This window comes from Sorghum bicolor, chromosome 9 (genome assembly GCF_000003195.3).
Source record: "Sorghum bicolor cultivar BTx623 chromosome 9, Sorghum_bicolor_NCBIv3, whole genome shotgun sequence".
Lineage (NCBI taxonomy): Eukaryota > Viridiplantae > Streptophyta > Magnoliopsida > Poales > Poaceae > Sorghum > Sorghum bicolor.
Genome location: NC_012878.2, coordinates 59,217,348 through 59,243,386, shown reverse-complemented (window position 1 = coordinate 59,243,386; position 26,039 = coordinate 59,217,348). Strand labels below are relative to the sequence as shown.

General features: G+C 42.3%; 5 protein-coding genes across 6 annotated transcripts; 2 read left to right on the top strand and 3 right to left on the bottom strand.

The window, feature by feature from the left end:
• LOC8066569 (pathogenesis-related protein PRMS) lies at nucleotides 7,613-9,062 on the top strand. Its single transcript, XM_002441598.2, has one exon. The coding sequence runs from the start codon at nucleotides 7,751-7,753 to the stop codon at nucleotides 8,558-8,560; it is 810 nt and encodes a 269-aa protein (XP_002441643.1). The 5' UTR covers nucleotides 7,613-7,750; the 3' UTR covers nucleotides 8,561-9,062.
• LOC110430611 (sm-like protein LSM8) lies at nucleotides 9,191-11,600 on the bottom strand. The gene is made up of 5 exons (XM_021448433.1): nucleotides 11,394-11,600; nucleotides 11,248-11,288; nucleotides 11,096-11,170; nucleotides 9,680-9,732; nucleotides 9,191-9,507 (listed from the first exon to the last, which is right to left on the bottom strand). Exons 1-5 carry the CDS (start codon nucleotides 11,431-11,433, stop codon nucleotides 9,417-9,419), a joined length of 300 nt encoding a protein of 99 aa, XP_021304108.1. The 5' UTR covers nucleotides 11,434-11,600; the 3' UTR covers nucleotides 9,191-9,416.
• Nucleotides 11,942-18,089, bottom strand: LOC8065340 (notchless protein homolog). 2 transcript variants are annotated; one of them, XM_002440337.2, is made up of 14 exons: nucleotides 17,932-18,089; nucleotides 17,627-17,821; nucleotides 17,444-17,525; nucleotides 17,219-17,308; nucleotides 16,701-16,826; nucleotides 15,653-15,780; nucleotides 15,223-15,422; nucleotides 14,414-14,477; nucleotides 14,109-14,219; nucleotides 13,803-13,940; nucleotides 13,297-13,439; nucleotides 13,170-13,224; nucleotides 12,364-12,420; nucleotides 11,942-12,242 (listed from the first exon to the last, which is right to left on the bottom strand). In XM_002440337.2, the coding sequence occupies exons 2-14, from the start codon at nucleotides 17,786-17,788 to the stop codon at nucleotides 12,159-12,161; spliced, it is 1,440 nt and encodes a 479-aa protein (XP_002440382.1). In that variant the 5' UTR covers nucleotides 17,789-17,821; nucleotides 17,932-18,089; the 3' UTR covers nucleotides 11,942-12,158. The 2 variants fall into 2 exon arrangements, with proteins under 2 accessions (XP_002440382.1, XP_021304106.1); XM_021448431.1 differs by having other exon boundaries at nucleotides 11,952-12,242; nucleotides 17,627-17,832; nucleotides 17,932-18,048.
• Nucleotides 18,132-22,975, top strand: LOC8066568 (26S proteasome regulatory subunit RPN13). Its single transcript, XM_002441597.2, has 14 exons — nucleotides 18,132-18,348; nucleotides 19,117-19,173; nucleotides 20,114-20,206; nucleotides 20,319-20,378; nucleotides 20,629-20,667; nucleotides 20,762-20,836; nucleotides 20,933-20,999; nucleotides 21,076-21,151; nucleotides 21,486-21,601; nucleotides 21,691-21,717; nucleotides 21,815-21,906; nucleotides 21,993-22,070; nucleotides 22,170-22,224; nucleotides 22,523-22,975. The coding sequence occupies exons 2-14, from the start codon at nucleotides 19,150-19,152 to the stop codon at nucleotides 22,648-22,650; spliced, it is 930 nt and encodes a 309-aa protein (XP_002441642.1). The 5' UTR covers nucleotides 18,132-18,348; nucleotides 19,117-19,149; the 3' UTR covers nucleotides 22,651-22,975.
• On the bottom strand, nucleotides 23,561-25,029 carry LOC8066567. Its single transcript, XM_021448432.1, has one exon. It carries the CDS (start codon nucleotides 25,010-25,012, stop codon nucleotides 23,777-23,779), a length of 1,236 nt encoding a protein of 411 aa, XP_021304107.1. The 5' UTR covers nucleotides 25,013-25,029; the 3' UTR covers nucleotides 23,561-23,776.

Genomic DNA, 26,039 nt, shown 5'->3' with positions numbered 1-26,039 from the left:
ATTTGGAAGAAGCATGAGTCCCTGACATGAATTTTACCATGTGTCTGTCATGGGGAATAAAAGACCAACCTACGCTGCATTTGGCGACATATCAAACATCATCGGATGAGGTATGGTCGTTGCTATTATTCATGATCAGTTTCTCTGTCTTTTGACTATACATGTACTGAATTATGTTTATTTCTCATAAAATTTGGGTACTGAATTGTGTGGTACAAAGGAAGTACAAGCATTTTCTCCTTTTTCTGGTACAACTTAAACACTTAACTTGGCTTCCCGGTTCATGCTAGAGTGTTTTGTTTTTGAAATTTTACATAGAACTATGTTTATTGTTCTCTTTATGCTGAAAAATCATTTCATTCTCCTGCAATGGGGAGTCTGCGAATGCTATCAGTAACCAAGGCCTTGAATATTTGTCTTCAAGTTCAACCATTGTACTGGTTTGATTGTTCTTGCAAATATGTAAAAAATACTTTGCAATAATTTTTTTTCTAACTGGCATGCTGAAGTACCAACAATTAATTAATTAGCAGTCAATAGTATATGCGGGTAAGCAAGCTCTACTTTCTGCTGCTAGATAAGTTTGTCAACCATTAACAGTCCAAAAAGTTAAGTCCAGGCCTCTACATAGAAACAAAAGAGACATGATTGTATTTTAGTTTGCCTTCTACCTCTCCTATGTGATGTTCTCTGTTTTTGTGCTTAAATACTTTATTTCTTGTTACTTATTTCTCTTAAATTTGTTTCCCTGTGTATAACTGTAAACATTTGTTGAGACTGTGATGGATACCTTGGTACTAATTCCAAACTTTCTTGAGTTTATTTCTAGATGAGTGTAGGCAATCCAGCTCCCCTAGGTCTATTTCTATTTTATTTCTTGCTTTTGGTAAACGTTTTCCTTTCCTTGGAAGCATCAAACTTACTCAAATCAAAGTTGTGCAAGTTATGTGACAATTGGTCTTTGTTGCAAGTCTCAATTGGGCATTTGCGCTGAGCCTCCAACTGCACGTTCAGATATGTCGTGTACAGTTCACTTGATATCCTAAGAAAGGGAAAAAGTTGTTGTTGCTCCAGCAAAGGTAACTACTGTTGGTAGAGGTAATGCACTGCTTGACTGCTCTTACAAATCTATTAATACTAGCTTCACTGCTCTTACAAATCCATTGACATGTCTTGGAGTGAGATGATAGTAGAACAATTTTGTAGCTCCTTTTAGCGTAAAAAGATAGAGCACCATTTTTCATGTCTATCATCACTGCACTTTTCAACTGAGCACCTTGGCTTGGCACGACTTTCATGATAAGTATTTGTAGGCTAAAGTCATTATATATCTGTATATATTATCTATAGAGCCTGAGACTATGTGTAAGTGGATTGTAATGTAGGCAAGTAACTTACCTCACAAGTTAATCTTGCTTGCAGGTTTATGTCATATCTGTCTACTCCCTAGGTTTCAGATGGTTCAGAAGGCCATCTTGAGACAGCCAGTGAAGAGTTATTCACATTTTGTCCTCATGATTTGTTTTCTTATTTTATTTATAGATATTCGCAAATATCTATGTTACCACTCATCCAACGGAATTCAATGGAATTTTTTTCCTGATGCAAACACTGTAATCACACATAATTAGTTTCACATCTGTAAAGCCTTGACATATCTTACTGTGTGCCATGAATTATATGCTACACCATTAAAAGGTGTTTTGAAGGCCTGTGTTGTTGGCACCAGCTTATGATAAAACTTATTTTTCATTGGCAATAAATCTAACACGGTTTCATATTTCCATCCGCAATAAATCTAACATGGTTTCATGATTCTTTGAGTTGATTTTTGTAGGTACGATGTTTCATGATTCTTTGAGTCGTTTTTTATGTCAAATTAGAAGTTTCATATATAATTCTGTACATTAGTTGAGCTTATTTCTGGGGCATTTGCAAAATTTTCTTATAAAATTTTCAAAAGTACTGAATGGTTGCATTGCCTCGGTCTATAGGTTGATGGTCTGCAGGCCAATGTGAAGAAAAGTGGACTTTCAACAAAGATTGAGCTGGGTATTTCTTCCCCATTACTAAGGTATAATCTGGTAATATTTCTGTGCACTTTTTGGGTTTTAAGTGTTTACTTTGTATGCACATTTTTCTCTCCCTATTTTTCTTCATCAAACACAGAGCAATAGCATATTTTCTCCAAGCTAGATTCACACGAGTCATAACATTTTAATTTCCCAATTCTGACCTGCTCACATGTCCATGTAATTATCTAACTGATGTTTTTTCTTCAGAAGGCCAACGTGTATAGGTTGTTGCCATTTTATAGCTGCAGTACAGGTTGTTGGATTGTACTTCTACAGGGCTCATCGAAGTATGGTTTGTTGCATCCCAGAGCGAGCTCGACGCTGCCTTCAGCCGCATGATGCGTGACATGGGATAGTGCCTTCTAACTGTCTTCATGCCTTTTTCAGGGTATTATACTATAAGTCATGTGTATCTACTATCTATAGAGCTTGAGACTTGGAGAGCTTGAGTTAAGTCCTGAGTTTAATTTGATGCAGTTGTCAGTGGAGGATTTTGAGAATAAGATTCAATTAAACTCTGCTGCTCCTGACTGCTGCCATTGGCATTTTTTTCTCCTTCTGCTGCTCCTGACAGTTCCACACAGCTGCTCTCATTCCATCTGTTAGATCTACTTCTTACAGTCCATATACTTGCTGCTCTGTAAGAAAATTGCATGCCTGATTTTTGTGTCTATTGTCTACTCTGATAAGTGGTGAATTCCTATTTTTTCTATATCCAGGCTGCAAGTTCATTGAGGAGGAAGGACCCTGTCAAGTCCTCCCAATCAAACAGATGTCTAATTTCTTCATCTTGATCTTCAATTATTTCTCTTTTTCCTGTTACATTCATTTTTGCTATAGTTTACAAAACTTCTAGAAGAAAAGCAGAGGATTGATAGAGCGGGAGAGTACTACTCTTTCCGGTTCACTAAATTGCTATTCCTTTAATATTTTGCTCAATTTTTTTTATGTTTGCAGCAATAATTTTGGTGCAGATTGGAGATTGCAGGTTCACACCATGATGGAAAGTTTTTTGAATTTTGTTATATGTTTGAATTCTGGATTTATAATTCATAGGTGATTTGCGATTCCAGTGATATGAAATCGTTGGTGTGACTTGCATGCCTCTGCAGGCATGGCGTGGGAACTAGAGTAGGTGCCAGCTCTGACTTTAAATAGTTGTCTAGAACTTAAAGATTTTTGCTGCTATATTTCAGATGGGTCCTCATTAGGCAAACAGCTCACTGCATGGTGGGATTAAAGATGGGGAGGTTCTTTCTATTGACATCACCTGATTTTATAATAAAATGGGATACACATGTTATTGTACCTGTACTGGTGTACTGCCTTTTTCTTTTAGATGATGCTAAATGGTACCCTTTTTGGTTTTAGCACTGACAAGAACCAGAAGAATTATTGCCCTTGATGATTGAGTTGGTATATTGGTCATCTCATGCTTGCTGCAGAGAAGATCGGCAGAAAGGCACACCTTGCTGACCTTGCCAGTAGCCATGGCTTTGTTGTTACCAAGACCTATAGCTATGATGATTAATTTGTATTGTAATTTGGATAAGTTACTCTTTAAGCATTGATTGGTACAATAATAACTTTATTGTCTCACGCATATTCTTCTCTCTTTGCTATGCTTGGTCAAGAAATGTCGATTGAGAGTTTTGCTGAGTTGCGGTTCCAGCTCTTTGTCTGTGTCGTGTGAATATTTATATCTTTTTTTTGATTGCTTGATTTCTGCTGCTAAATATCATCAAATATTACCGTAGCGTTAGCACGGACAATATACTATACTAGTACTAGTACAGTGCGTGTAGTACCACCCGGTGTGAGCCTGCCAGCTAGTGACCATGCATGTATGTATAGGTCGTATCCCTTGTAAAGAAAAAAAATCCATATTCTTTTATTTAAACAATCTGTATGCACAAATCATATCTTTGGTGTAATTGTAAAAAACCTTCGTCCAAACAAGCTTGAGAGTTTTATGGAACTATATACACCCCATAGTGCATCTATATATATATCTCCATTATCACAAAATTTGTGATCCAAACTCCATCTAGACTTTCATAGGAAAATAACAAATTTTAAATGTTTTTAATTACTAGATAGAAGGAAAAAAATTCCTAGAAACTTACTGATGTATATGCACCTAGAGTTTGTTATTTTTGTATGAATTTCTACAAAACGTGTTTGAATCTCAAATTTTGCAAAAAAATGCATGTTCTCAATAGATGCACTACGAGTGTACAAAGTTTTTTTTTTGTTAAAAAAAAACTTCTAGTTATGCTTTTCAATGAATTTTGACAATTGCACTTAAACTATGATTTGTACTACTGAATATTTTCCTTCTCGTTCAATGGATCACCATTGCACGCCGCTAGCTAGCAGCACAGATCCAGATACACCTCCCATCCCTTGCATGTTGGGCTTCCTCCATGCGGCGGCGCCCCATACAACCCTTCTCCAACAGACGGCGGCATATCTTGCCCGCTCTCCGCTTGCTTCCCTCTGTTATGGTGCTTCTCCTTCGACAGCCTAGTAACCCTATACTTTCCCGTTCCCCAACTCCAACTCAATTCCTGAGGATTCGAGTTTAAGACGACTTGGATTTGTGTGCTTGCATCTCACAGTAACAAGAGTAAGTGTCAATCGATATCTGCTATCCAGGATATCCAGTAACTTGTGGTGTTGGTGTATGTTTGGCACTTAAGGTTTCTTCTCCCTGTCTGTAGCTAAATCAATCCTTGGATTTCACAGACCACAACATGTACAAATTTTCACTGAGGTTGTCGAGCGCTCAAGCTATATAATTCTAAATCCGAGTATTCACAGTACGTGATGACTTGAGGCCGACGAGGAATTATGTATGTCTTTAACTGTTCGAGATATGATAGTGTCATGGTTTATCCAGTGTGGTTTCTTTCTCTCCCTTATGTTTTGTTCAAAACCTTCAGGTTAGGCATGGAACAAAGTTTGGATTATAGGCATGTCTTAATAAAGTTTGAAACGACGGCTATATAGGCGTCACAAGTTTCATGATTTCTTCATTTCTGCTTGCTCCTGGCTTTCTTGATTTCAAGGAATCTGGTTTCCAACTGATATTTTTGTCTGTCCTTCCTAGGTCCATGCCTTGCATTGTTGTAAGAGGGTTGGCTCATGAAGGACTTTCCCTCCAATGTTTCCTCTCTTAGAATCATCCCACCTTACGCAGTAGATGGGCCAAATTAGTTGGAAGCACTGATGATGAAACAACCAAAGCCTGCTGATTGTTAATAGTCTTCCCTATTTCCTTTGGTGCCCCTGAGCTCTTTGATGAAATGATTAGCTAGCATATGTCACCCACATTCTCATGTGAATTCAGTTGCTTGGATCGGAGTTTAAAATATGGCATTACATTGGTCTTGAAATATGGCATATGTCAATCTTCCGTGTTTGCCAGTGTTTCTGAACCATTCTAAACCTTATTGTAATGAATTAACTTATTTCTGTGCACCACCGCAGCAACATACAATGGACTGATTGTTGCCTACTACTTGTATGTGTAATTCAATTGGTGATTACATGCTCATTTATATTTATACCTTGATCATTAGCATTCGTTTTGTTGGCATTGATGTGATTTCTCTGACACCTCCATAGTTTTAAATATCCCGCTATAGCTGCCGCTATAGCCCGCTATAGCCTTTTGAGGTAGAGTGTCGCTATTTGTGTTCATGTACAATTTAGCCGCTATATTCCGCTATAGCCCGATTTAGCTCCGCTATTAGCTGTTTTAGACATGAACCTCTAAACGTCTTAGCCCGCTATTTAAAACACAGTGTCTACAGAAGTGGCCCAGTCCACTGATGTATAGATGCCTGGTACAGAGTATAGCAAGTGGGCATACATTGTGCGTCGCCACGTGGGAAGGAAGGTGAGGAGGGGCGCCGCCGCCGGATCCGTGCGGTGAGGAAGCCGAGGAAGGGGAGGAGGGGCACCACCGCCGACGAAACCGCGTGGAGAGGTGCGCCGCCACAGGATCCATGTGGGGAGGAAGTCGTGGAAGAGGAGGGGCACCGCCGCCGGATCTACGTGGGGAGGAACCACCACCACCGAAACCGCGTGGGGAGGGGCGCAGCCGCCGTGGACACCCACGCCGCTGCCATGGAGAACGCCGCGCTGCATGGAGGGAGGATGAAGAGGGCCGCCGGTGCTGCCCTGTTTAGTCCCATTTTTTTTGGTTCGCTAGGATAACACTTTCGTTTTTATTTGATAATATACTAGATTCAATAAATTTATCTTGTGATTTATAGATAAATTGTATAATTAATTTTTATTTTTGTTTATATTTACTGTTTTATAAATATGTTGCAAGATTCGATGTGACGAACTCGTGCTGAGTATTAGGCTAAATGGGCTTTGCCTATGCTCAGGATTGGGCCAGTATTTTGGAAGCAGCCTTTTTAGAGTATCCATCTTCGTAGATCGATTTTCTGAGGTGGACAAAAATACCCACCTCGATAAATAGAAAATGTCCGCCCTCCGTTAATTAGGGCATTAACCGTGGCCACCCATCTCGGTTAATCGAAGCCAAACCCCTCCCAAAAGATTTTGTGCAGTAGTGTTCTATTTTGCCTTGAGGCAACTCACAAACAAACAAGTCCTGCTCCATCAACCAAATTCTTTCAAGTCAGGCCTTGTTTAGATGCAAATTTTTTTGATTTTGACACTGTAGCATTTTCATTTTTATTTGACAAACATTGTCTAATTATGGAGTAACTAGGCTTAAAAGATTCGTCTCGTGATTTACGGGTAAACTGTGCAATTAGTTTTTTTATCTATATTTAATACTTCATGCATGTGCTGCAAAATTCGATGTGACGGAGAATCTTATAAAGTTTTGAGTTTTTTAGGTGTATCTAAACAAGCCTCAGTTTATATATATGGACCTCTGTTGCAATTCACGCTATATATCCGTTCGATTCATTCAACAGACTTGCACTAGGATCCATGACGGCAGCATATTTGATCGGGACTGGCATCCCATCTTCTGCAGTTCTGCTACTTCACTTGATCAATTCGACATTACAAAAAGTTTGTAAATATGAGCATTATATGAATTCAATGAGACATATGCATGTATTCTGTTTGGCGGATATCTGATGAGTCGCTTGCAGTACTCCCTGCTTATCGTCATATGGTTAATTTGGCTATATATTATTCTTTTCAGATAATTATATATAATTAATCCTAGTTTTTCCTTGTGTCTAACAATTAGCTAGCTAATGCTTGAATAATATGCTGTTTTGTATGTATGAACAAACAGCATGCAGTAGACGACGATCGATGAGGACGAACCAGCGAGGCAGGAAATAGCTAGCTAGCTAACTATCTGTGAATGATGATCTGTAATTCCAAAAAAAGGCGGGCGGTGCTCCTGGTTTGTCTGCAGCCATGGGCATGGATCCATTGGCATGCAGATATGCAGACTGAAGCCAAGAATGGAAACAATGGAGGCCGCACGTACGTCGTACGGTTATTATATATAAAAGGCCCCCCGGCCGGGGAGGGCCAGTACTGCTCCCCGCCGGCCGGTGACCCTCGCGCCGCGCTGTCCCGTCACGCCGGATCGGACCCCCCTCCTTCCCAACTCCGACGTTGGCAAGAGAGGAGGGCGTTCAATTCCTAGCGCCTAATTAACCAGCATGGCGCGCCGCCTGGTGGTGCTGCGCATGGCAGTAGTGCTGCTTCTCGCCGTGGCCGTCGTCCTCTCCAACGTGGCCTCCACCGCCATGGCCTCCTCGTCACTGCCGACGAGCGGCGGCGGCGGCGGCGGCGGCGGCGGCGAGCAGGAAGCCCCGTCGCCGCCGTCTCCGTCGGAAGGTGGCGACGACGGCGACGACAAGGAGCAGCAGGAGCAGGAGATGGACAAGGAGAAGCAGAAGCAGAAGGAGAAGGAGCGGCAGGTGGCGGCGCAGAAGGCGGCGCAGGAGGAGAAGGCCGCCCAGCAGGAGCTGCTCAAGTACGCGCAGGCGAAGCACCTGGTGGCGTCGACCAAGGGGTCAGGGTCGTACAAGGGCATCGCCCGTGAGTTCTTGGACGGGCACAACCAGCTGCGCGCGCGCTACGGCGTGGCGCCCGTGAAGTGGGACAGGAAGCTGGCGCGGCAGGCGCGGCGCTGGTCCAACACCAGGCGCAAGGACTGCCAGCTGAAGCACAGCGGGGACAAGGGGCAGAGCGTGTTCAGGAGCCACGACGACTGGAACGCCACCGCCACGGACGCCATCCAAGAGTGGAGCAAGGAGGAGGCCGTCTACGACAAGCAAAGGGAAAAATGCCTCGGCGGCAGGACCTACATGGAGTGCGGCCACTTCGCGCTCATGGTCACAAAGAGGACCGCCAAGGTCGGCTGCGCACGCGCAGAGTGCTACCAGGGCGGCGTCTTCATCACATGCAACTACGCCGCCGCAGCCGACACTGGTACCAAGGACAAGAAAAAGAGCAGCAGCAAATAATAAATCATCTATTACTTAATTGTGCCTGATCGATCGAGCCTCACTCACACCACGTACATACCCACCTATCGCATTGCATTGCATTGTATTCTACGTACGTGTTTGTATCGTCTCTGTAACACCCACCCACCCACCCACCTAATATAAGTACGTACCAACTCGATCAACCCCCTCCATCACCTACATATATACTCTTTCCACATCCACCACCCACCCGTGTATGTACTATTTTATATATAATATACATGTATGTATGTACTGTAGTTGCTAACTCATTACTAAGGCCGGGATTCATTGGATTAACTAACTACTAAGCTTAAAACCTGCTGCAACTGATGTCTTCTTGCCTGCCGCCGTACCTCTGACTCCGAGGTTGAAGATGATGAAGACGACGAGAGGATCCTAGCTCCTCCCAGTCTTTTTTTTTTCTATTTATTTCCTTCTTCCAATTTTGAGCCATGTTGTATCTACGAGTACAGCAAATTGAGTTCAGTTCAGACGACTTGAGTTCCATTGCATTGGATCTTTATCGCTGCTATTCATATATCACCCCACCCGGCCGGCAGTCTCGCAATTGCATCCACGATCCATCCTCCCACGGGATCCAAGCAACAAGCAATTGCAGAAAAAAAAAAAAAGAGGCAACTGCAATCTTAGTATATATCTTACAGATCGAATGCGTAGGCAAGCAGCCCAAACAGCCAACACATATTCATTGATTCACAATACGCAAGATACATGTTCATATTACTCATCAGTCCCCCTGTCTCTTCATGATGATGACGATGCTACATCCCGCATGCAACAATGACTCATCCAGTCCACAGGGTACCCAAAACACACACTCGGACGGACCTCAGTGGATAACAGGCTTCAGTGGATGTGCCCTTAGCTTCGACATATCCAATCTTGAATCCAGATCTTCGTCAACCTCGCCCACAACGCTTCTGCATGCATCACATGAGGTCAAGAATGTTCAGGTTCAGTTTGGTAGAATCCTAAAAATTTCTGAAAACGAGCACATGCAGTACTAACTGAAAACGAGTGCATTATTGACCTCAAAAAGGCCTCCAGAAGGAAGCAACAAAAACCTCAAACGACAAGGAGGAAATAGCTTACATGTTGTCACCCCTGATAATGTACAGACCAAGAACAAGTTGTTGGACTCCCTCCTGCAAGTGCAATAATAATGTTTCTCATCAGGTTCAAGAATCCAAATGCACTGCTAAATTCTCATGCATAGCAGAAATTAGAGAATTATAATGAGAGCGCGACATGCAGTGTGCAAGTACACAAGAAGAATTGTGCAACCACTTGGTGTTTCATTTCAACCCACCTGTGCAATCAATCAAAATAATACAAAGATAAATAGCTCACAGCACTATCACAACCTAAGACAGAACCATCAGATATCAACAGCCTACAGATTGCTAATTCCATGAATATGCAATGCTGAACAGAGAGGCGTCTAAAAATCATCCCTCTAAAAACAAACAACAGCAGAGGATTCAACAAGAAGGGGGAAGAAAGGTTGTACCACGGAAAAAATGTTCTGAACCAAGCCAACCATAGGGCCAGGGCCGTCTAAGGGAAGTGCCTTAAAAGACCACAGAGCGAACATAGAAAAATGGAGTGCGCATGTAATGCAGCAAAAAGTTGAAGTGGTAAAGTGGAGCAGTAACATACATATTTAGAGATGTCAAAGGTAATCAATTGAATATTCATGAACCAGATCATCAGTGGGTATAAAGATTAAAGAATCATTCTTAAGCACTTCAAACACACTTGAGTTCAATCGGAAAAGTTCAACCAATCCATGAAACTAGGATGGCAGCACACGATATTCATCAACTTATCAAGGATCAAGTATTCAAACACCGGGAGACACAGGTCTCACAGTAAAGTGTAGACTCATTCTGCGTGAAATCAGTATCCAGCCTTAAGGTACCAAAAATTTCTTGGATTTTACATCTTTGGGAGCAAATTTCCAAGGATCATGAAATAAACCAGTTTACAGTGCCACAACAGAGAACTGCCTTTACAAAGTGGGGATCAAATGGAAGAAAGGCAAAGAAAAATTCTGTAATGAACAATATGTACTGAACTAGTCATACTTGTAAGACTATCAATCCTGACAAAGGGTTCAAAGTCATACAGGAAACAGCAGAACAGAGCACTTGAAAGCAGAGAATCAGTGCCATGTAGAAGGCTAGGGGTAAATATGATTGAATGCGTGATTGGTGGATTGAATGCCTGATTGGTGGTAAACAGGCACTCAGTGACAACTTGAAAAGTTGCTCTATTATCAGAATTATCAAAGGACAGATTGTAGCAAAAATATATGAGGCAATGATTTCATAAGATCGAGGAGCACAGCATAACTTGTCTGGCATCGTACATGAGTGCTAAAGGTGACTACTATGTTTTGCACAGAAACAGCTGGTTTCATATGTTGTGAATTGAATGCAAATCTCTAGTAGGCTAGTACTTAGAATTCAAATGAGGATTGATTGGAGGAAGCAAGCAAAAAGTAACCTTTCTAGAATAGACCCTCTCGTGGGACTCGTCGAGGATAATGTTGGTGGCCTGATCGAATCCCCTGAGCGTACCCTGCAGCAACAAGATGAATTAACTAGCCACAAGCACCATATGGCACGGCAGCAAGAGACTGGGGGGGCTTTGCTTACCACAATGTTGCGGCCATCGTTGGTGATGACGGAGATGACCTCTGCAGAAGCAGGAGGAGGAGAGCATCAGACAGAAGAATAGAAGAAGAAGAAGAAGATCGGGAAAGAAGAGATCATATGGCCATAGTAGATTTGGGGGTACTCACGGTCGACGAGCGGCTCGAGCGCCGGACCGCCGGACGCCATCTGTGCCCTGCCGAGAGAAGAGACTAGGGCCGCCGAAGCCTCAGGCGCCGCCTACTAGCCCCACAACGTGTCTCGTCCTCGCCGCAAAGAACTGGATGGCTGCCTGCGGTTCCGGACGCCAAAACCCTAGCCACGACACGACGCTGCGTTTCTCTTCCTTCCTTCTCTTTCCACGGAAGTGCTACGTACTATCTCTTCCCCTCTCGGCTGGCCCAACCTACTAATGGGCCATGTGGTCATTCTGGGCCGGGCCGAATCACTTTAGCAGTTGCTAGTATCTTTATTATTATCTTTAAAGAAAGATGCAATACCACTCAAAAAAAAAAAATATGCAATTGTGTGCGTGACTGAATCAATGAATTCCTGAATCATAACAATAATAATAATAATAATAATAATCAATTTCTGTTCGGATGATCTCCTGTACGACGAAGTGCAGAAGGGTTGTGTCTGTGTGTCCATCAGTTTGAAATGACTGTTTGCAACGCTCTGTTGCTTCACGCACAAATTCATTCTGGTTTGTCTTGTGCATGCATAGATAGATGATTTTGATGCCAGCACCAGTACATGGACAAAATTTCTATAAATCCCTTCAAAATACCATCACTACAATAATTCGCTAAAGCATATATCATCCACGGTACATAATGCCATCACCCTACAGGAGCTTTCTTGCATATGTACTACGCATAATACTTCAATCCCTAGCAGCTATACCCCGGTCGTCAGTTCATCCATAGCTTGAGCACCCGATCCTTGCCACCAGACGCCACCTTTTCACCGTCAGGGCTCCAATCAACTGTGTACACCTAATAATCATCACATGCATCATCCTCTCAGTTATCTCTCTCTTTATACTCAGTAATAATCAGTATATATAATAATTTATATAGTGATGACCAACTCGATTTTGTCAAAGCAACGAGATACCTCATCTGCGTGGCCCGGCAGGTCCATTTTCAACTTGTGCGTTCGAATATCCCAAATCTGAAATGTATTAATGCATCAGCAAAGCAACAGATACTCACAGGGGTAAACACGGGATGTCCATTCCAAATTCCAACCTACAAGCATCAGCATCTGGAGACACTGCTACTACACCCATTCATTGAATTCTCAGTACCAAGACAAATGAGACCAATCTAAATTCATGTTTCTTTGGACAATGCACTGATCCACAGCTGACTTGGTAGTTTTTGAAATTACTAACAAAGCCAGATAATTACACCACAAGTACAACCAGATACTTCCTCAAATTTTAAAATACATGTCAGCCTGGGTTTTCCCTAAGTCAACTCATTTAACTTTGACAATCACTTTCTAAATTTTTTATATAGATTGGCAACAACATTGGTACTGATACATTCCTCGTGAAGAATACCTTCACAATATATAACTGCCTCTATTAAGATAGTATATATCCTTATGAAATTAGCTTAAAACACGACTGAAATGTGTAGCTGTGCTGCTTCTGGTCGGAATAGGACCTAGAGCAGCTCTCTCTTCTTATTCTTATTGATATTGCTTTTTTTATTTTGTGTGTGTGTTTGTGGGGGGTGGGGGGACACAATAGGCAAGTCAAAATGCAATATTAGATACCATGTTGGTGTCCTAATAATGAACTTATATTTATCAATCAGAGGAAGTACAAAGTTTTTTTTATAGGGGAGGAAGTACAAGATTCATGTAGAATGACCAACACAACAGTGAACACATATAAATAAATATATAGATACCTTTAGAGTGGAATCCTTGCTTCCGCTAAGTAGAAGCCTACTGTCAGCAGACCAGCTACAGAGAAATAACGGTGTCAAGCATTGGAATGTCTGAAATCTGGGGAACTATTCTTTTCCTTAAACTCACCTGATCTGGTAGACATCTGCAACGTGCCCTCTGAAAGCTGCAACAAATTTACCTGTAATACCGTTCCACAACTTGACAGATTTATCAAAGGATGCACTTGCCAACCATTGCCCATCAGGGGAAAAGTAAACATGGTTTACAAGCTGCAAAAAGAAACAGACAAAATGATCAGTTACAATTGCATATAACCAAAAAATTAAGAATTAACTACAGTTACTTACACAACCTAAGAAAAAAAAACTTGATCAAGCAATCCACATTAAGACAAACTAGTAGGAAAAGCCATAATAATTTCAAATACTACTGTGAACTGAATGCGGAGATACATCATGGGCATTAACTACCAAACTAGTAGGAAAATAAACATTAACGACTCTGTAAACTATCCACATTAAGACAACAAAGGATATAAATAAATACATGTACCAGCAGAAACATGAATGTTGTCTGGAATTTTCAAAAAAAAAGAATGTTGTCTGGAGGCAATAAGACGAGAGACACTATACCTTCTGATGACCAGTCATGCGAGCTTTAGGTTGTTTACTAATTGTTGGTTCCCAAAGAAACATTGTAAAATCATCAGAACCAGAAACTAGTCTCTCCGGAGCATTACCCCTCATCTTCTTGTATCTCACAAGAGCAGCCTAAATACAGAAGGTTGTCAGGTGAAGAGGAAAAATATTACAAAAGATGATATTCATAAAAAAGGTGACATATATTATATGTAATCTTGAGCCAAAACTAATTTTCTATTAGGATAGGCAAAAAAATAAAAGGAAATACAAGCACTAGGCCAAGTGCCATCAATATACCTCTTTCATTTCTTCGGCAGTCGAAAACGTTTTGCCTGTGTGGTCATATGCTCCAGTACGGAGAACATATTCCGTGCTCAAGGCAAGCGAATTCACCCAGTGCCCGTGACCCTGAATATGTACGAACAATTAATTTTAGAAAATGAAATAAAAACACCAATGATTTTAAAGTGAGATAAAACTTCTGAATACGATTAAGTAAACTACAGTTATAAACTCTTAAGTTAAACAAAGCAATAATCGAGTATCCAGGCACATGAGCATCAGAGCATAAGTATGCAAATATTCTGTGGATTGATGCACACCTTCAATGTTTTGACCAACTTTCCCTGAGAAGTTTCCCATACTTTGATTAAACAATCTTGAGAACTACAGTGAAAGAAGAATTGTGTTCAGACTGATATGTGGAAAAATATAACTTCAAGTTAAAAAAACATAAGAGTAAGGTTTCTTATTGTGCGTCATTTGTAATGACAATTTAAGAACTTATGGTCAACTAAAAGTGATTTATCATGTCTGTAGACATCTGGGTTGAATAAAGTATCAAGGAGCACAGAATTTTTTAAAAAGGGAGAAAACATATGTAAGTGAACAAGCCATTATTTCTGGTTGTCAGATAATTTGTCTTGTTACCCGACTAGGTTACAATAGTAAACCTAGGAATTATCTAACTGAGACCAGGAGGGAGTTTTGCTTTTGTTAGCTGAGAATCAAATTCTTTTTCCACAATACTCGAAAGAAAAAACCTTAAGAATTGGCACACAGGCAGACTTCACCTTATATTCATAGAAAAAGGGGAACAAAACCATCAGAAGAATTTGCAATGAATCTATGATGAAGACACAGTTTATTCCTATTGATGAAAAGATAAGAAGCAAAGTTTTCACACTTAATAGATCAGCAGGTCTTATTTTATTTTTCTCATACTCTGTATAATGCTAGTGTATAGTATACAGTATTGAACCATGAAGGAATCACTGGATTTGTTAGTAAAAAACAATTATTCAAGAGCACTCATATTTCCCACCATAGTAAGTGAATAAGTGCAGAATACAAGAGGCCGAAGCTATAATATTTTTCCAAAACATGAAAGGACCAATAATTTAAGTCTTACCCAGTATAAATCAAACCATCTCCACCCCACTTGACACAAGTCACTGAACTAGTGTGACCTGTAAGGGAAATAATACATTTCCTTGTGGTGACGTCCCAAATGCGAGCATCACCATCCTTGCTTGCACTTACAAAGCGGCGGCATGGAGACTGTAAATGAACTGGCTCCCATGATACAGCAGTAATCCATTTCCTGTGTCCCTATTTTGTAACACAAGGCACACTAAATGAGTGGTGGACATTGGAAACAGAAACATCTGAAAGATGCAAAGTATGATATGGATACATTTAACCTACTGTACAAATGCATGCTTGGGAATAGATGCACAGGACAGTCTAGCCTAACAACGCAGAAAAGAAAGGCTACCATAATTATAAAATCATCGTCCAGCAGGCCTAGGACTAAAAAACTAAACAATGCATGATTGTACCATAAGTGGAGTGCCCAACTGGTTTCCAGTTTTTGGGTCCCATAATATTAGTTCTCCCGACTTGCTTCCACTAACAAGTTGTTTTCCATCAGGTGACCACGCAATGCAGAGAACCCAATTTTTGTGTCCTGTAATATGAAGGGTTAGAAAGAAAATAGGAGAAGCGCAGTGCACAGATGTGCAACTATCAAAAGTCTCACAAGTTATAGAGTGCAGCAAAGAAAGAACATACAAGCAAGACAAACTCGACAATACTGTCACAGTAGAAACTGGCAGGCTTTACTAGCAAAAGCTTAAAGTGTGCTACAACAGAGATTGCATATAGAAGATAGGGTATAAATGCCATAAAATCATAACCCCTCCATCCAAAGGTCTAAAACATATAAGCCTTGCACTGTTACCAAGGAGGACTCCAGGCATGCCCATTCTAATGCACCAGCGTCTGTCCATTTTCCCATGTAAACAGATGCTAACGCTGTTGCATGTGGAGGCTCCTAGATGAATAACCAACCTGACAGAGGGAGTATATGAACGGCAATGCATTCATTTGGCCAGGAACACGAGTTGTGAGTGCTGGAAACCAAGTAAAACAGGATAGAGAAGCTTAGACAATTTAGACTTCTAGAAAACTCAATTTTGCCAAGACGCTTTTGACTTTTGGACAGAGGGAGTATTATTAGGCTTAAAAATGGTTCCTGTAGTGCGTTCAATGTTCATTGCAAAGAATGGGTTTGAACATGCACAATATAGGTTGAAACACACTCTGTAAAGAAGCTCATCATTCAATGATTCAAAGGTTCAAATTCATATGTTTATACACCAAAAGTGCAAAGAAGGATTATCAGCGTATTATATTATAGTAATCCTGTCTTGTCCAATCACTCTGCTAATAAGGCTAGTTCCAAGGTCATTTTAGTGGTTTGCCATGCACCTAAGATTAAATTGGCCAACATGGATGTATGCAACCTACCCAAGGACCAGAATTTAAGGAATGGGCAGCATTGCAGTAAATCACTAATAAACAAGGATAGGGTACTGAGCATTCCACCTTTACATGTGAACAATGGAGTCTGTGTACTCAGGTCCCAAAAGCGAACATTGGTGTCACCTGAACCACTCGCCAAACTCTTTCCATCAGGGCTAAAAGAAACAGCAATTACAGCTTCCGTGTGGCCTGCAGAAAGAGAAGATAGTGAGTAGACCATTCAAGGAGAAATTTATTGTTTGGTGATAACTAAAGCACAGCTCGCCTAACTTTTGGCAAGGAATGGCTGCTAAAAACACACAAGAGATGCCGGAGTTTCCTCCAAACGGTGGCTAAGCATGCTGAAGGTTAGGGTATGGCGAGTTGTGGTTGGCAAACAAACACACCCAAAAGAAACATAATAATCGTGTGTATTTTTATTATTGAATTAACTGAATATGACCACAATGTTGTGGTAGACAAGATATTATTGAATTAACTGGATATGACAAGTAAAACGAACAATTGTGTGTATTTTTATTTTCTCAACAAAATAATAGCTAGGAGGGATGACTAACAGAACAACAGGCAGGGTGACATACCAGCAATCGTGGCAGAGCATCGGTTGACCGGCCTGATCCGGAAAAGTGCTTGTGGTTGGCATACTATGCGCAGAGTAACCTCAACATTGGCTAGATTTTAAGAAAACAAGGGATGCAAGTAGGAATTAGATGGCAGCACAGACGACACAGTTTGCCTTTCATAAATAAAAAGAAATCAAGAGACAAAAGGGGAATGCACTAAAATGTCGAGGGATCTCATCCCACCATTCTTTTGCCGCATGTAAGCGCCCAGCTGGACAGAGAGCTCCTCGTCTCCAACGTAGAATGCATAGGGCAACTTCTCCTCCTGAATGAATGGATGAATACAATACATCAATGAATTAGCAATAGGGAAGCAAGGTAAGATAAAAAGAGGGGGAAAGAAAACAAATTAGAGTAAAGTAATACATTGTGGAGGAGCTGATTGACAATCTCCTGGAGCTGCGGGGTGCCGACGTTCTGGGGCAGATAGAGCGCAGCGCCGAGAGGGTCTCCCTCGGGGCTCAGCAGCTGGCACATGACGCTAGCGCTGGCATCGATAGCGGGAGCGAGTACCGGCTGGGTGTCCATCCGACGAAATTTAGTCGAACCCCGAATCAAAATCTGAGATTAAACTAGCGCAGCAAGGGAATCAGCAACTGCTCTGCTCCGAATAGAAGCGTGGGAAGAGAAGAAACCGATGCAAGTGAGAGAGCATGGATATCCTGCAGTACCAGTAGAGGAGGAGGACGGCGGCGGCGGCGGCGCCTGAGACCACCAGACAAGCAAGCAGCTTGTGCTGATGAACCCTGTCCCTGTGGCGGCGGAAGCGAGCGAATAATTGAGAGCTGGAAGTGGGCCGTGTGGGGGGCTCCTTTTTCATTGCTCCCGGCCCATCGTAAAAACGGCCTGCTACTAATAACACAACACAAATAGGCTGGTTGGCCCGCTTTCTTCGTCCTCTTCTTCTTCTTCTCCCAAGGCGAGGGCGAGGGCGAGGGCGAGGGCGAGGCGCCACAACACAACGACGAGGGGGCGAACGCGGCCGCCGCTTCCGCCCCACATCCCCGTCCCCTGTGCTGGAGCCGGGCTGCTGCGGACCGGACTGCAGATCCGTCGTCACTCGGGGCTTGGGATACAAGCAACTCTCGGTAAGCAAAGCAATCCAATCAATCCCTAGCTTTCTCGGGGGAGCGACTCTTGTCCCCCCTTCAATGCCAGTTCCACATGTTGCTGGGGTCGGATGCTGGTGCTCCGTTCATTCGAGTTTACTGCGGCTTGTTATGCTGATCGTTTCTGTACAGCTAGCGTCTCGTACCTGATATTATGCCCCAAAAAAGGATTTCGGGTTTGTTCCGCCCGCTGCGATCCAAGCAAACGCATCTGTTTTGTATTTCTCAAGCTTATATTTAAACAGCCCGGCCCCTGTGTCTGTGTGTGCTAGCCCTGACTCAAGCTTGGTAAGCGATGCCGCTTTTCCGGTACTACTGAATACCTAGGACAGTGGCAGTGCAGTTGGTTCTCTAGATACAATTGGCTGACTATTGGGGAATTGATGATGCGGAAACTACAGATTCATTAGTCATATCTCTTTAGTCTCTTACGTTCGTATTTATTCCTAATATAATAATAACTTATATGAAAATGAAGTGCCTATTTCTGCATTCCGGGAAGGGGAACACGTGCACATGCACCTAAACCAGTTATCCCGGATATCCATAGAGTTTAACTGGAATTTACTTCCACTATATCCTGTATGTATCGTATCTTTCATTAATCTTAATTATTCAGGCACGAAACAGACAGCCGTTATTTGCAAAAAATTGCCGGTGGCCTATTGTGTTGTTACTTCAATCTTGCCTCACTTAGTTGACTGCCAAAGATTCTACTCATCCGCATTAATCATTCCTGTCTTGTAGCTTATACTTTGCGTCGATCACCTTCTTTTGTCAATGGAGACCACTGAACCTCTACAGGTAAAGCTATCACTTATCTCTTGCTGTTTCTGCATATACTGGCTTTTTAATGCATCTGTTAGTATTGGGATGATTATTTAGTATGGGCTTGATATTGCACCTGGAAGGTTTCGGAGCCTGTATTTGACCCATGTAGTTCATGTCGTGAACCAATTGCTCTATCACTCTAGATAGGGCACCAGCCTGTTAGCAGAAAAGTTCTAAATCATCTATGAACACTTATGTTCTTTGCTTCATTGTTTTTCTTTTTCGTTTCCAGTTAACTTTTCTTTTTTTGGTCATATTATCTCCAGGCAACTGATACCAGCAATATGTTCAATTTACTTGTATTCCTATCAGTTCTAACTTATTATATAGTGATTTGTAGTGACTCCATGGTTTTCCTATCAGAATTGCAAGTAGCAACAATGTTTTCCCCCATTTAAGTTCTATACGGCAGCGTAGCCTTTTGGTATACAATATTTCGATTGCTATGCTATAGAGTACATATATGCTTACACATGGGGTCTTGGGCCCTATTACATATATGGCCCAAACAACAGGCCCAAGTGCTTGTGAATTGAGAGCAATATAGATAGAATTGTTCCGGACACTGAACATATGCTAATTCTATGCAAATTTAGAAGCCACCAGCCCACATCTGCTGCTACTGCACTGGGTACTTAAACATGTCAATATGCCATGTCTGAAGGCTGCTTTCATTTCAATCTGGTTATGTGAGCTGGGCAATATCTGGATTTGTTTGGTCTTATAGTTTGTCTTGCTAGATAATGCTTAAGAATTTTACATTCAATGACAGAGCACTGAAATCTTCTTCAGTTGCCAGAATCTGATTGATCTCTATGTTTAAAATTTGCAATCTCATTGCTTTGTTGTTACATCATATAAGCTGTTAAACTGGTAAATGTGTATTAATGTATTTCCTTGATGTATATGTCAGGATATCATGTGTGAGTTTCGTGCTGGTAAGATGTCTCTTGAGGGAACACGAGTGGTTCCTGACACACGCAAGGGTCTTGTCCGCGTTGGGAGGGTACGGATATGGATACTCAAACTTATGCTAAGCTCAACAATAGAACTTCTAAGGTAGTTGATTATTCTTTATTTGAATTTCACTGCAACTATATACAACCTCTCTTTTGTAGGGTGAAGAAGGTTTAGTCCATTTTCAGTGGCTTGATCGTGGACAGAACATCGTTGAAGATGTATCCTCTTGCACTTGTATTTTTTGTAGGCACTTCTTGCTCAGTTCAGGTTTAATCAGTTGATAGTAATACTTCAAAGAAATTCTTGCTTTGCAAGAAACCCTAGTTTGCGGAAAGTGCCTGTTTCAAATGTTTGAACTTATATATGGTTTCTGTGTGGACTTTGAATATTGTGCCTCCACTTTTCCCTGCTTTTAGTTCATATCAGCATCACAGAAGTTTTGTCTGTCCTTGATTCCATCTTTCAAAGGATCAAATCATCTTTCCTGATGAGGCGGTGTTTGAGAAGGTATTGTGTAATATTATTCCAAGTTTAAGATGTTTTCCATGTTATTCTATTGAATTTCTATGCTTCAATGATCAACCCTAGTTGACTTCATTAGGTCACAGAATCTTCTGGAAGGGTTTACATCTTGAAGTTCAAGCATGACAGCAGAAAATTCTTCTTCTGGATGCAGGTCAGTTATTTGTGAAACAGAAAGTTTCTATTGTGAAAGCTGTAGCACTTTGTCATTCTCAAGGTTTGACTATCATGGTGTTCTCTTTTTTTTTAGGAACCAAATGCTAATGGGGATGCCCAGACTTGCATGCAAGTTAATGCCTACATAAACCGACCATTAGGTAAGCTCTTAATGTTGGGAGTCTCAGCACATATCTTGGTTCTTGGTCATTTGTCTTAAGTCATATTGCTGTGCAGATGCTGAGGCTGATCTTCGAGTACCTATTGAAGCAGAAATGTCTGAAGATACGGCCGATGATGATATCTCTTCCAGGTACATAAATCCAATGTGTTTTTAACCCCCTATCAACCTGTGTGTCCATGGCAATAGAAACTGCATGTATTAATATATATGCTCGATGCAGTGTCAGAAACAATGTCAGCGTCGTCTTTATCTGGATGATGTTGTAGTACATTGCCTTCACTGCCCTTGTTTGTGCCATGATATTTTATTATGCAGTTATAAGCAAATGCAGTTTTTCTTAGAATGTGGGGAAAAAATTGCTCTCCTTTACACCTGCGATATTTTTACATATTAATGGATGAAAGCTTTACATTTTTTGCATACGATCTTGTTTGATAACTTCTATACCCTTCTTTCATGTCAGAGCTGGGAATTTAGTTGAGAGCATGACCGCTGATTTGGCTGGTGAAGTGACGTCTGCTGCTGGACCTGTACTCTTGGAGGATCTGCAGAGAATTCTGAGTGCAATACAGCCATCAGGTAGCAGCTCAAAACTACTTACCATTGTGTGAGTTCTTCTGTCCTATATGCTTCTCTAAACTTGTACTTACATTCTCCTGGTATATCAGGTGCTGCGTCTTCTGACCCTGATGCTGGTAAGTGCTATGGTAAACTGGTGCACTATTGTTATTGATTGATTGATCAACTAGGTTTCTTGTTAATCTCTTGGTTCGTGCTGGTGTTGTGTTGCAGGACTAGGACTAGGAGACATCTTGAAGCCTGATTTGGTCTTGCCATTAATTGAGAACTTGCCCATTGAACAATTAGCATCACATCTTCCGGAGGTTTGTACTGCTGAGATGATATGTTACCCTGGCTTTCAGATTAACCGAACCTTGCAGCTTAATTCATGGTCATTGCCCAATTCCAGGGCTCATGGACTCCTGCTGATATCATTGAGCTTCTCCAAAGTCCTCCTTTGCGCCAACAGTTAGATGCATTCACCCACGTTAGTTACTCATCCTTACCATTCACATGTGCTACATGGTGATGTCACTAGTTACTGGTGGTAGTGGTATGCTGATTTTGATGTTTGGTTATGTGACAGGTTCTACGGACTGGGCAGATAGACCTTGCACAATTTGGAGTTGACCCCAGCAAATGTAAATCCTTTTCACAGGCTTCAACTCTACACTTGATAGTAGATTCGTTATATGTAGTGAGCTTGGGGTAATTAATGTCTGTATAAAGTAAAAAAAAAATGTAATCTGTTTAGCAAGCAAGCCTTGTTATTATACATAAGTCTTAGGCAGTATAATAGTGATTACTAACTAAATACCAACCATCCATGATGCTTGTTTCTGAACTTTGGGAGCATTTTTTCCCTTGCAAATTTTGCAGTCCGGGTAGTAGTATGCATCAGTTTTTTGGTATCTGAACTTTTGTGTGTGATTATGGCAGATAAGTTCACGGTTGCCTCGTTCCTGGAGGCATTGGAAGACTCGGTTGGAAGAGGTGCCTCTGAAGCTGGAGACAAGGATGGAGAGGCCCAGCGAGGCAGTGGGAATGATGCCATGGACGAGAGTTGATAGTTGATAGGGGCAGCATCCTTGTATCAAGTCAACTGCTCATATGGTGACAAGTCTTGTGTTGTTCGCATAGAACGCTAGCTAGCTAGCTCATGGTATTTTGGCACACTGAAAGTAAGTCTCTAGACAAGTTTTGGACATTATTACTGTGATGAGAAGTAGTGATAGGCAACAGTTCATCAGACGGTCTGGTTGGATGGATCTTGGATTCGATGGCATTGAAGCTTGGAAGGCTGGATTGTTTGTTTTGGGGGTAAATCTTGAATGTCTGTGCTCTTTGCTGACGTTTTGAACGAGGCTTGGTAAACAAATTGCATTTTTTTAAGATGGAATATGCTCTAGTTCAGCAGTAGAAAGTCAGTAGTAATAGCAGGTTGACAATAGCACCCATTTCCGCCATCAAGTATAAGAATCGAAGTACTATAGTCGTATTAAGTAGTTCGTATATTGATCAATATGAATACTTATACAGATGAGAAGCTTAATTAGACTGATGATCATGAGAAGCTTATTCAGATTAGACTGACGATGATGATGAGAAGCAGTCGATGTGGGTCGACATCGATCCATTCATTTTGCAGGGAGTACTAGTAGTAGCCTATATATTCCCTATGTTTTTATTAAACGAAGATGGAGAGCACGTTACGTTTCTGAATTTGAGTCTCTTATTTTGCATAACAAAACTAAATACAATGTAAAAAAATAGTAAAAAAGTGATTTTTCTTCATTGGACAGAAAAAAAAAAGCCCAAAAAAACCTCAAGAGGCTATAATAAAGATAATAAATTCTGCATTTTAGATAGAACTAAACATAACCATAAAATTTTAGCATTTTATTATTCTAAAATAATTAGCATTTTGCGTTCCATAGGAACTAAACATGTCGTAAATTGAAAATGCAGAGAGGGTCATTTCGGACGAAGTCAAAAACATTATAAACTTTTCGAAAACAAAACAAACTACTCGACCAGAGAAAAATAAGCCTAATGTAAACAAGTAAGGATTGATTCGTCTGTTCCCTTGCAACTTTTGGGCCTAAATCTACATCAAATAAATGGATCATCCATAGGACTGACTATAGGAGCATGTATGTATGTATTTCCGCTCCGGCGACGGCGACCGGCTAGCTAGAGGAAGCGGAAGCCTATGACACCGGCTGGCTCGTCGACGGCCGCGCTGGAGCCTCCTCCCTGTCTGCAGCCGATGGGCGGCGGCGCGGACGACGTTAGCAATCCGAGCGTGAGGTCGAGGCCCATCGGCGGCGGCTGCTGCTCTGCCTCTGCTAGCTGGTCGTCTTGTTGCGGCTCCGCTTCTTCGGCCGCAGCCTGGCTGACGTGAGAGGCGGCCTCCTCGGTGTCCAGCGACGCGGACGCCGAGTGGCGGTCGTCGCAGTCGTCGTCGGACGAGGCGCGGCGGCTCTTGGAGTTGAAGTTGGTGTTGCTGGCCAGACGAACAGCGGCATGCTGTTGCTCTTCGTCGCAGCTATGGTCGGCCACCAGCATCATCAGCATGTCGTCGTCGTCGTTGTGGTGCTCCGTTGCCAGCGAAGCAGCAGCGCGGTGCGGCTTGTTGTTTTGGGTAGTCGTCGTCGTCGTCGTCTTGCTCTTCTTGGTCTTGGACGGTGGCGACGATGAGGATGTGCGCTTGGACACCAAAACCTTATGGAGAAGCCTCTGCCTGTGCGTGTGTTTGTCGTCTTTGCTTTGGGCGGCGGCGTCCACTGCTGCTGGCGGTGGTGGTGCACCACCACCAGCAGAATGCTTGTTGGAGGAGGACTTGGGGAAGACATGCCGGATGTCGTAAGCCGCCGCCGCAGCAGCAGCAGCAGCAGGAGGAGGAGGAGGATTCATAATGGATGGTCCAGCAGCAGCATCCGCGGCGGCGTCGTCGGCAGAGACCTGGACGATGGGCGCTCCCTTGAGGACGGCCTCGACAGCGGCCTGGCACATGTGCCAGGTGCCCGACCAGAGGAGTCCGACGGCGCCGTAGACGGGGTTGACGATCCGTCCGCAGGCCTCGTAGAGGAGGGAGCGGAAGACGGCGGGGCGGAGGGCGTCGTTGGGCGCGGCGGCGATGAGGTTGAGGAGGCCCGCGCGGCCGTAGAACTTGGCGAGGAAGACGGTGGCGTTGGCCTGGGCGTCGGAGGACTTGATCCACTGGAGGCAGGGGCGGATGGTGCAGGCGTCGCTGCAGCCCTTGCGGAGGACGCGGCAGCCGTTGCAGCTCAGCCTCATGATCTGACCGGCCTTGTGGTGGTACGTGGTGGTGGAAATAATGGCGACGAAGCAGGTGATCGAGGAGGTGGTGTGGTGTGGTGTGGTGTGGTGTGAGCAATGGAATGGACCGGACGGACGGACGGACATGGGAGGAAGGGTAAAGAGTATATATATCCCATGATCATCATCGTAGGAGTAGGACTAGCTAGGACCGGACAAAACACCTCAACAAAAAACAAACACGTCGTCGTCTCGTCTCCAGGTTCAGCACAGCAGGCAGAGGCAGGGCGGCGCCACTGGTTTTCCCTTCCGAAAACTGGGAACGCACGCACGCGGTTCCGTCGCAGTCGCAGGCAGCAGCCCCGTACCAGTATACTAGTATTACGACTCCCAGTTGGTGGGGAGAGAGGTGCATGCATCTCCATCCATTTGCTCATCCATCCAAAACCGTGGGTGCTGCCTTTGTTTCCTGCTCTTCCCTCCCACAGATTTGGATGCATGCCTGCCTGGTTTTCAACTTCTACCTAAGCCTTGTTTAGATGTGAAGAGATTTTGGATTTCGCTACTGTAGCACTTTCGTTTGTGTGACAAATATTGTCTAATCATGGACTAACTAGGATTATTTAATGCTTCATGCATGTGTCGAAAAATTTGATGTAACAGAGAATCTTGAAAACTTTTTGGTTTTTCGGTGAACTAAACAAGGCCTTGCTGCCCTGGGGCCTTTATTATTAATTGCAAACCAGTCATGGCTACTCACACAGTCACGCTACTATCTTTTGCGATATATTTTGTTCAAACAATTTTGCCTCTGCTCAATTTTTTTTCTTTTTGGAAAAAAGTATTACCATTTATGATACCAATTATTCCGATCTTTGTCATAAGTGTCGATATAATATTCATACCGGTTGAACTCTCTTAAATTTGACTAAATTTATACAGAATACCGACAACATTTATATCTTTAAATAAATTTATTATAAAAAATATATTCCACGATCTATCTAATGATATTAACTATTTATTATAATATTAAGATATATAGTTGTTTATATATTTGGTCAAAGGTAAAAGTGTTTGTCTCCTTAGAAAGTGAGAATGACACTTATTTTATGAATGGATCAGTACTGTATATCTATTAGTTTTCGTAAATGTTGATATTTTTTACCTAAAT

Excerpts from the sequence above, each read along its gene's own strand:
- LOC8066569 (XM_002441598.2), top strand. The coding sequence starts at position 7,751 with ATGGCGCGCCGCCTGGTGGTGCTGCGCATGGCAGTAGTGCTGCTTCTC.
- LOC110430611 (XM_021448433.1), bottom strand. The coding sequence starts at position 11,433 with ATGGCGTCCGGCGGTCCGGCGCTCGAGCCGCTCGTCGACC. Across the intron at positions 11,171-11,247 it reads ACGATGGCCGCAACATTGTG|GGTACGCTCAGGGGATTCGA; the intron begins GTAAGCAAAGCC and ends TTGTTGCTGCAG. Across the intron at positions 9,508-9,679 it reads ATTATCAGGGGTGACAACAT|AAGCGTTGTGGGCGAGGTTG; the intron begins GTAAGCTATTTC and ends TGATGCATGCAG.
- LOC8065340 (XM_002440337.2), bottom strand. The coding sequence starts at position 17,788 with ATGGACACCCAGCCGGTACTCGCTCCCGCTATCGATGCCAGCGCTAGC. Across the intron at positions 16,827-17,218 it reads ATGCTCTGCCACGATTGCTG|GCCACACGGAAGCTGTAATT; the intron begins GTATGTCACCCT and ends CTCTTTCTGCAG. Across the intron at positions 13,941-14,108 it reads CTGCCGAAGAAATGAAAGAG|GCTGCTCTTGTGAGATACAA; the intron begins GTATATTGATGG and ends TTCTGTATTTAG.
- LOC8066568 (XM_002441597.2), top strand. The coding sequence starts at position 19,150 with ATGGAGACCACTGAACCTCTACAG. Across the intron at positions 20,207-20,318 it reads GTCTTGTCCGCGTTGGGAGG|GGTGAAGAAGGTTTAGTCCA; the intron begins GTACGGATATGG and ends TCTCTTTTGTAG. Across the intron at positions 22,071-22,169 it reads AGTTAGATGCATTCACCCAC|GTTCTACGGACTGGGCAGAT; the intron begins GTTAGTTACTCA and ends GTTATGTGACAG.
- LOC8066567 (XM_021448432.1), bottom strand. The coding sequence starts at position 25,012 with ATGTCCGTCCGTCCGTCCGGTCCATTCCATTGCTCACACCACACCACA.